The sequence below is a fragment of the Pterocles gutturalis genome, unplaced genomic scaffold, assembly GCF_000699245.1.
Source record: "Pterocles gutturalis isolate BGI_N339 unplaced genomic scaffold, ASM69924v1 scaffold34953, whole genome shotgun sequence".
Taxonomy (NCBI): domain Eukaryota; kingdom Metazoa; phylum Chordata; class Aves; order Pterocliformes; family Pteroclidae; genus Pterocles; species Pterocles gutturalis.
The window spans coordinates 1-10181 of NW_010126816.1; the positions used below are offsets into that span (position 1 = coordinate 1).

Genomic DNA, 10181 nt, shown 5'->3' on the forward strand with positions numbered 1-10181 from the left:
CGCGCAGCTGGCTTCTTGGGGAGAGGAAAAAAAAGCACCGTGTGTACTGAGAGACCTGACAAAGCAGCAACTTGTCCGGCTGTATCCCTGTAAAGTACAGGGCGAGAAAATGAACTGCTGAATGAAAATGCGTGTTCAGCATTCGTGTGCAGGTCTTGGTTGTCCTGTCACTAGAAACTTTCCCTGTGGGTTCAGTCGTGGTGTAAACTTGATCCCACTGCGTGTTCACTGTGCTCCTACAGCTTTGTGTTGTATTTTTTTTCCCTCTGCAAGGAAGGGAATTTTTCTGCCTCTGTGCAAGGAAGAAATTGCACTGTAAATTAAAACTTGCTCAACAGTTGGAACTGTTGCATACCTACAGCAGTGCAGTTGTATACAGAGGTTATAACTTACACAGGGTCTTACTCCTGGTGAACAATAAGCACTATGACATATAACTTATTGAAAAGAGCAAACTAGTCGGTAAAAATGGCTTGCATGATTTCCTGTAAGGAAAAGTCTAATGTTTGGAGGGAAAAAAGCCAACAAAACAACAAATCAATTCCAAGAACAAAACAGGCCATGTTAAAATGAATTAGTTAAACCTAGGGACTTGCCAAAAAAAAAAAAAAGCAAGGGGATAGAGATACCCACTGCTTTCACTGCTAAAATTATTACCAGTTTGGTTTTGTGAAGAATTCCTCTCAGCTGTGTGTGTTACGTGTGGTATTCTAAGTACTTGTTAAAATTCAGGCATGTTACTCATCCAGTCTTGTCTAAAGAATTTGCATTTGCAGTTGGAGCATACCTCAGAATGAGAGGAGAACCTTACTATGGAACTGTCTTGCAATCTGCTATAGTTCAATGCTAGGACAGACAGAAATTGAGAGAAAATACTTAAAATTTGTAAATATACCAGAATTTCAAGGGAGATTTTTTTGATACCCAGGTTTGGTTTTAAGGATTGATGCCAGTGCTTTATATTTGATCTAAAAAACTATGAACAGTGAAATATATCTTTTGGTTTTAAGGATTGATGCCAATACTTTATATTTGCTCTAAAAAACTATGAACAGTGAAATATATCATATGCTGGACTTCCAGAAAGAAATGTTCCCCTCCCAACTTGTATTTCTAATGTGCCAGTATAATCTGTGGAACAGGCAATGAAAGAAGCAATTGAACTCTGAAGGGCAGTAGCAGTAGCTTTTTGTAGCACAGTGTCAAAAGTGATAATTCTGTAAATTCTGTAATCCGTAAGAGGTTGGACCATATGAGAAAATAGGTGTGATAAAGGCAAAAACATATTCCCATGGATTCTCGTCAAACATGCTCACAAAACTTGGCGGTGTGTGTTGATACACAGTTTTAAATCTGAGGGAAAGGCTGTTAGAGGGAATATACTATTTTCCATTGCTTTGAGCTTTGTCTTTAAAAATATTGTGATTTTTATGAAACAGGGAATCTCTTACTATTGGTGTGCTGTTAACCCTGAGATGCTGCTCGAAGTAGTGCCTTCCTGTGAGGAAAAGCTTTGCATGCATAGATAATGTTTCTCCTGAAGAAATTAAGTCTAATTTACTACAGCTCACTTCACCTTCATTGGTATTGAGAATTTTTTTTAATTCTTTCTTAGGCATATCTCAAAGCAGAGAAATCTTAGCAATGCTAGGTTAATGTTATATTAGAGAAGCTTGAAAACCTTCAGGTCTCACAAAGGCTTTGTGTGCGGGAGGTATCGGACACAAGGAGTTGCACTGATGTATGTCAGACTTTGAAATGAAACAGTGCAGCTTAGCTGTTCAGACACCGCTTATGTAATGGAACGATGTTGTGTATTGTGTAATTAAGGGAAAGGTCATGGCATTTCATGTTTATGAAGATACTTCATACCAGTTTTTCTACAGCAAGGCATGTAGACTTAATCATCGGATTCAGATCTATCCTGTAATTAGTGGCTTTAGTAATAGCTACTGAGAATGTACATCAAGGTAAATGACAGCAGGACTTGATCAATTTTGGATTACTCTTTGAAACAGTTCTGCTTTTTTTGACACCTTGCAATTTTACATCCTGTTAGTACAGCCTTGGTTCATTAGCAAAATTGATGTGTCTTCTTCAGATGAGGCTGTCCATATATTGGCACCCTAGCATGCGTGTATAGTGTTAGTACCACACAAATTTAAGTTCTAGCAACATTTCTTAAGCAGTTCTGTCACTTTAACACTATCAAACCTGACCACAATTTTGAACTCTGCTGCTGAGAGATGCTAATAATTGTAAACTTTTTTCCTCTGCTTTTTTTTTTCTGTGGACATCTGTATACTTCTCCTCTGGGTGCCTTTGCAGAAATGAAGAATTAGGTTTCATGCTGCTGTCAGGCCATGCAGGGTGACTACTCCAGAGAATTGGGAATAATGCTAGTGCCTCTTGTGACAGTTGAGACTCTCATGAATTGGGAGGGAGAAGGGGATTTGTTTTGTCCATTGCGCCCTCCCCCCCCCACCAAAAGGTAGTTATCTGAGGATTTAGCTTAACAAGATTAATGATTTACTTTCATTATAAAATTAGTGTCCTGTCCATACATGCAAAAAAGTCTAGATGCTTGAAGTGACTGCGATTCAAGCTGTCAAGCCTATTAGAGGGTAAGCTTCACTTTGGTATTGTATAGTTTTTCTATACTGCTGAAGGTGTTTCAGCGTGACTGTTCTCGCTGGTGTTAGGCCTATTCATGGTAACCTGATGATGCTGAAAATGTGATTAAAGGTATGTAAATGAATGGGTTTTTCTTTTCAGCACTGGACGTATTGCGGCCGTGCGTCTCAGCGCAGCTGTTGATGGATTTAAGTCACATTTGGTCTTCAAAGAGATTGAAAAGAAGCTTGAGGAGGTACTTGACTACTTTTACCTGTAACAGGATTTTAATTTATGACAGAACATGTGTGAAACCTGATGGGAATATAGTAACATCAATCACTTCCTCAGTATTGCTGATTGAAACAGATGTCACAACTTTGAATATCGCTCTGTTTCTGTGCAGTGCCATTATATTATTTTTTTTCAGACAGTTCCTACCTGCATAAGGGTATTTCAGTAAAGGCAAGTGTAGATTGTGCAAGAGGAGTTTGCTAACTAACACAAGAAACTTTACATTTGTGTTTGGTGTTTGTTGCTTGCTTTGTAACAGTGATTAGAAGTAGTAGTTGTGTTTTGCCAGACTTGCACCAACACAAGACTGTCATGACCGTGGTAATTTTTTTAGTTGTCAGATTTTAATATAGATAGTCGCAGTTTGTGGGTTTTGGTTTTTTTTTTTTTTAAATGGTTGTTTAAAAGAAAGCTATTAGAGGGAAATAGATATTTCAATGTTAGTAGAAAGGGTAAAGGTTTTAAAATTCCTTTCTGTTTAATTCAAACTATCTTAAAATTCTTTTGAGGTAAATGAATAATTTGCACATTACATGGTCATTACAGGAAGGAGAGCAATTTGTCAAGAAAATTGGTGGAATCTTTGCCTTCAAAATAAAGGATGGTCCTGGTGGGAAAGAAGCAACTTGGGTAGTAGATGTGAAAAATGGTAAAGGCTCTGTGGCAGTTAATTCAGGTCAGTGCTATTTTATTACATCATTGCAAAAAACACATAAAACTAATGAAAATATTAAAAATTCATGTTCTGTTTAAGCTATAGTGACCTTGCGCAGAAGTGGTATAGAGCTACCTTAATGTTAAACTTTTCTTATTACTGACACTTTTAATACGTGATGTTTTGGACCAAGAATTAAACATTTTCTATTGTGAATTCTGTCTAGATAATTGCATGTTTCCTTAGAGGCTTCAGACAGATCTGTCATATGACTTTTACAGGAATCAGAATTTAAAAAAATATATATGTATTTCAAACCTCAGGGGTTTTTGTTGTACTCTTCTCTTAAAATTTGAGCCAGAGTTGTAATTTGTAGCTGTTTCTTCAGTTGCTTTGTTGGGAGACACTGGTAGGTGGTAGCTGGTCTGTCTCATCAAGTTACTTCTCTGCAGCTAGTTAAGCAATAAAACTTGAATGATTTCAATACTGCACCCGCTGACAAAAACTTCAGTTTCCATTTTAAAAAAGGCAGACATAAATAAGACACAGACTATGTGGTGGTGGGGAACCCCATGAAAGTATTGGAAACAAAGGATTTGTAATCTTGCCATGAAAATGTCTCGTCTCAGAACTGAAGTAATGCATCCTAGTAACGTAAATAAAAAGCCAAAGACAACAGTCTGTCCTCAGAATTTCATATACCCATGGAACTGTATCATAAAGCTTTTAATTAAAAACATGGCGGGATTTAATTTGGAATTAATTGATCTAAGTTATTACAAAAAGAAAAGCACTGTTTTCTGTTCTATGGACAGCATTTTGTCAAAGACTGTAGGAAAAGATGTGTGCAGTTTTTAGCCCTTTGGTATATTCATTAATGTATCTATTGGAGCTTATTAAAATAATTTTTTCAGCTTATTTCTAGTAAGATCCTAAAAACCGGTGGGTTTGAATTAGTTCCATTGAGTGCTTTTAGAATGCACATGTTCCCATCGAAGGAGAGGGCAGGAAATGCCTGAAATTTCAGTGATTAATATCTTCAGAGTGTCACAGGGGAAAATACGTTTTTTTCTGAGTTGATCTTAATACTAGCAAATTTAAGCTTGATAAAACTTAAGACATTTGTCAATGCTTGTAATTAACATTGTCTCATTACAAGTAGATTATTATTTCTTTCCAAGGAATGAATTTCCTTAGCACCTTTCAGAAAGGTCCATCTTTCTTCAGTGTTGGGATGGTCTGTGCTACAGGGTGGCGCGGATGCCTGTTGGCTGTTGGGTGATCTTTTGTTGCTATTTTTATAATGGCACTTATTTGTATGTACTTCAGGTACTATATTGCTAACCTGTAGTATTGACAGATTCTTCATGGAGTTGCATTTTCTGTTACTGTGTCATCCCTCAGTTTGAGTTTTCATAGTCAGCTCTTACCTTACAGATAAGAAGGCGGATTGTACAATTACAATGGCGGACAGTGATCTGTTAGCACTCATGACTGGCAAAATGAATCCTCAGACAGTAAGTAGAGCAAAGATGAAATAGTAAGAGGACTGACTTGGGTTTTTTGAGTGTGTTTAAGTTGAAATCATTTAAATAAATCCCCTCCTCCAAAGCTGCCGTGGACGATCTGAAAAGTGACAGTTCTTGACTTTCTCTGAACAAATTGGCCAAAGTAAGATTAATAAAGAAAGACAGTATCTGCTCTTCTGAATAGGTACATATTATCTCGGACATACTGTAGGTGGCCCAGAAGGGGATATAATAGTGCTTGTTTTGCAGAGAAGAAGGGGAAACTAGCATTTGCAGTGTGACTTAAGAAAGGAGGAATGTTGGCCCTCTCTTTGGAGGGCTTTAAGCTCATAGCTGGCATTAGCATAAGGAGTAATCTTGATGCTGAAAAGTGGAAATTCCGGTGGGCATCCACTGAATGCCTGTGATAATTTTGTGATTTTTATTCCTCAGTGTGTCAAAAGCAGCCATAGTGTACAAGTAAACCAGATGTTTAAGTTCATTTTAAGTTGTTTTTTCATACTTCTAAATTTGAAGTGCTCTGCATAACACTTTTTAAAGGTTTTTGGTCTGGTAATGACAAGGTAAATAAGAGTTTTCACAAACTGAAGTGTGTCTTGGAGAAGTTTGAAAGTAAAGCATATTACAGAAAGGTAGCATACATGTCGGAAATTCAGAAGCGATTACAATTTTACATCTACAATTTGGGTATTGTAGTGCATGCAGTTCATCTTTTTACGAGGTCTGGAGGAAAAAAGCCAGATCTTCAGTGTGTCTGCTTCACAAACTATATTTATAAAACTGAATTAATCAGTAACAAAACCAGTGATGCCTGGAGGGATTTGAGTAAGAAATCAGTTGTGGCATCTGCTGTACACGATTGCTTTATCGTCTTCAATTGAAACAGTGAACTTTGATCCTATGAGCTGTCATCACCAAAACATTGGATATTCTGCCCTGGTTTGTACACAGATCCAGCGTTATGGTAATGCAAGAAACATGCAATACTGAGTTGATTCTCTTTAGGTATCACAAATACAATAAACATAAAACTTCCTCAGTTTACTTTTCTAGCTCTAGTGTCAGAAAATATATTTGTTGGTAAATACGAGATGTCTGTTAAAACTGTTGGAATTACAAAACTGCAGACCAGGACCTGCACATAACTTTTGGGAGGGGTGCATTTTGGGTAACATGTTGTATTGCATTTCATAAAATCTTTCTTTCTTTTTAGGCATTCTTTCAAGGCAAATTGAAGGTTTCTGGGAACATGGGCTTGGCAATGAAACTTCAGAATCTACAACTTCAGCCAGGCAAAGCTAAACTTTGAGCTCATTAGTGTAAACAGTCAGTTCTTGATATTCTTGACAAAAAAGTAGAATGAAACTAGACCTTATCAATAATGTGGTGCAGGCTGGTTTTCATTGGACCTCTCTCACCTAAATTCTGTGGTTAGAGACCTTAATTCTCTTAATAAATTCCATCAGTTTGTCTGTGGCAAAGATTTTTAGGCTAAGCTTGAGGCACTATCTCTTACAAATGGTATATGTGACAACTTTTGTTTTAATCAATATGAAAAATTTTATAAAACTTAGAGTTGAGTGGAGCTGCTTACTGTTGTTCAGGTTAGCTGGGAAGAGAGTGAGGAAGGTTATAAATATTTTGACATATCAATTAAGTGAGATGCATTTTTTAAAAGCTGTAATAGCGGGTTATACAAATGCTTTCAGACTTCCATTCTAACAAATTTGCTGCTGCTTAAATTAAAATGGTCTTCTCCAGGGGATCTCTAACAACATTTTTTCAGAATAGGCTTTAGGAATTTGCTAATAAATGCTTTTCTTATTACTACTTTGGGATTAAAAAATAAACAAAATATCCAGAAGGAAGCAGGAACTAGAACATTGTTTTGAGATTCACAGGATTTGATAATATTTCACCTTGAAAAAAGATTAGGTTCACCAGGAGAGCAGAGAGGGAGTATAACCAACATTTTAGCTGTTTTCTCCTGAGAAAATCTGGTGTTGATCATTATGAAATTCTTATCAATAACTTAAAAGCTTTAACTTCTGTTTTGGGAAAATGTATTCTGGTTGGAAGTTTAATAGAAAATTAAATATACTTTTCCTGTTCTTCTGTGTGTCGATTCCTCGGATTTGTAAACATGGTTTTTGTGTTAATGCACTGAACTGACTATTTTATACAGATTGTCATGAAGGGCTCCTGCAGTCCTTCATTTTCTCTTCTTCAGGCGTTGTCAATAGATACTCGTAAACCACATCTCAGTCCAGTATATACACTTCACATCGCCACATATGTGGGCCATGACTGAGGAACTCTGCCGGTTTCAATTTTTTAATTTTAATTTTTTTTCCAGCTCACAAATTTGAGCCAGAAGTAGTATGTCTGTATCTGAAGTTCTTGGTGGATAGTCGTTCATGAGTTTGTCCAGTCCCTTTTTCAATCCTTGATACCTTTTTAGTATGGGTCAAGAATTTCTGTAGCTTACCTACACGTCATGTGGAATTAATTTTTAGTATTTGATCCTTTTTATCTTACACATTGCAGTTTTATTTTATACCTCTTAGTTGCTTTTTTTTTTTCTTTCCTGGAAGAAACAGTGAACAGCTTTGAAGTACTCCTTCACAACTTAGTTAAATAGAAAGTCCTCTTCTTTGTGTCATGTGGAGATGCCCTTGTAGCCTTTTGGCCATACATGTATCCTTCCTGTGTGCCACATTCCGACTGTCCCGTTAAAAAGCTTTTGGGATACAAGAGCATTTTGTGCTTTTATTTATTTTTTTCCCCAGTTGCTTATCTGAGCACTACTAGCTTTGAGCTGATGTTTCTTAGATCTCTGAAAACTGGGGACTCATTTCTTTCATATTAACGTGGTGCTTATTTCTGCTCTGAAGCTGAAACTTTTTTCAAATTATTGTTCTGTATGCATCACTTTATACTGAATATCAACTGTCTTGTTTTACTCTCCAGGCACTCAGTGTTCAGACCTGCCTGCAGCTTTTGTACTCAGCCCTGGTCTTTAATATCTGTATGAATCACATTTTATCACCCCACAGTTCATCTTCTTTTCCAAGGCATTAGTTTGGTGTTATGTAGGACAGATACAGCCTTGCTCCACTGTGAACTTCTTAAAATACAGTCTGGTCATATGAATTGGGTTTCCTCTTGTGTACTTTTTTATTGATTTACCCAAAGAATTGTAGTAGGTAGGAGTCATGTCTTTCAGATGAAAGCAGTGCCAGCTCTCTACAAAATAACATTTTCCAACATATCCACAGCTTTTTCCTAAATTCTTGCCATTTGGCTTGTGGGTTAAAATAAAGGGGAATTACAGGATTGCAGCCGTAATTCTGAACTGAAAACAATTTTTCCTCTGCAGAATTGCATATACACCCTTTCATTAACAAGGTTGGTCCTCCTTTTCAATCACTGATACTACCAGAAGAGCTTTGAGTAGATGTCTTTTATGCAGCTAAGAACATGCCGTTTCCAGGAATTCGGAGCACAAACACAACATATTTTTGGTCACTATTATTAAAGAAACAAATTAATTTCGAAGTGTAAACAAGCTAACATAGATCATAGTAAAGCCATACCAATAAAAGTAACATATGGTCACCTGAAGATTGAGATAATTTTTTAAGAGGGAGGAAGAAAAGTTGCACAGGAATATTTAAAAAAAAAAACAAAACTGCAAAAATAACTGGAGTTTGTTCACTACCAAGAGAAAGATTACACAAGTCTGCGAACCTGCTCTCAGAGAAATTTCCAGGCCTGTACAGGCCCAGGACTTTCAGGTTTGGCACTTGTAAATATGATGTCATTGTAACAGAAAAAATCCCAGATTAAATGTAGGTGTTTAGTTCACTTATCGATTGTAGCTAGGGGGAGTAATGCAGAGGTTAGCATAGCCTGCTTTCTCTGCTTGGAAGTAAGAGAACTAGTCAATGTTGTGTTTCTCCTTCTGCAGTATTTAAGAAGATGGAGTAAAGGATAAAGTATATTTAACCTATCTAGCAGTTAGATGTCTAAATAAGACATTGTCTTGTGTTACTTCCTTGCTTTCAGCACCTTGGTCATAACTCTGTGAGTATTTTTTAAATATAATACTTTTTCCAATTTTCCGTTTTCTGGGAGTGAGGTGTGTGTGGGGAGGTTCTTTTCTAAGCATCCCAAATCTTCTATTTACATTCTGCAGCCTTAGAATCTGATAATTTTGAATAAATAAATTCCACAGTGGACAGAAGTAATTTGCCCTGTTCGTCATGATGAGGAAACATGCAAAGCTGTGATACAGAGCAGATTTTGACATTAAGTTCTGTTACTAATTTTTTGTGTAACTCAAAGCATTACGTAAGTTTGTAGCATTTTAGAGATCTCTTCACAAAAGTTTTCTTTCTCGCTCCATAATACTCTCTTGACCAAGCAGCATTAAGCACCTCTTCCTCAGCTAAAATCCTCTGTAACTTTAGATCAGCCTTTCTTGTGAAGTTCCTGTGTTATTGCAATTCTGTGATGTTAACTTAATTCCTAGAAAGCAGAATTAGAAGGGTAGCTAGAGATACCAAGAGGTTGCCAGTCACTGAACATAGCAAATTTTAAATTTTTGGTTTCAAAGGCCTTGTGTAAAGAAAAAAGAAAAAAATCCTAATCCTCTAGGCAGAGGGTTTAGTGTTTCCAGAGTGCCAGTTAACATGAGGGGAAATTTCAACTTTAGATATGAAAGTGCTCAGGAGGATTGTTCTTCCTTCATGGACTTTGGTGAATACCCTTTGCAGCTGTTGGGTTGTTTTTGGTGTTTTGTTTTTTTGTTTTTTTTTACCAGCTGTGATAAGCCTCCTAATCATTTGACAAGCAGAGATGCTGTCAGGTTGGCAGGTATATCTTATCTTTACTTTGTTTTGTAAAATTAATGTAATTCTTTCAGATAGAAATTTTTATAATAAACAAAAAAAGTAAAATGCGTTTCATTGCTATAAGAGAAGCAAACCCATTTGTCAGAGTTGGAACCAATGAACAGAGCAATGCCTGACTCAGCAGATCTGGCTTGCAGGAATTTGAGTGAATGCTTTGGTTTTGGAGCAAAGATT

General features: G+C 36.7%; 1 protein-coding gene across 1 annotated transcript; it reads left to right on the forward strand.

Annotated features, from left to right (window-relative positions):
• Positions 1 to 2580: 2580 nt before the first annotated feature.
• On the forward strand, positions 2581 to 7206 carry LOC104465877 (non-specific lipid-transfer protein-like). The gene is made up of 5 exons (XM_010079096.1): positions 2581 to 2624; positions 2776 to 2869; positions 3454 to 3583; positions 5000 to 5079; positions 6305 to 7206. The coding sequence occupies exons 1-5, from the start codon at positions 2581 to 2583 to the stop codon at positions 6398 to 6400; spliced, it is 444 nt and encodes a 147-aa protein (XP_010077398.1). The 3' UTR covers positions 6401 to 7206.
• Positions 7207 to 10181: the final 2975 nt, after the last annotated feature.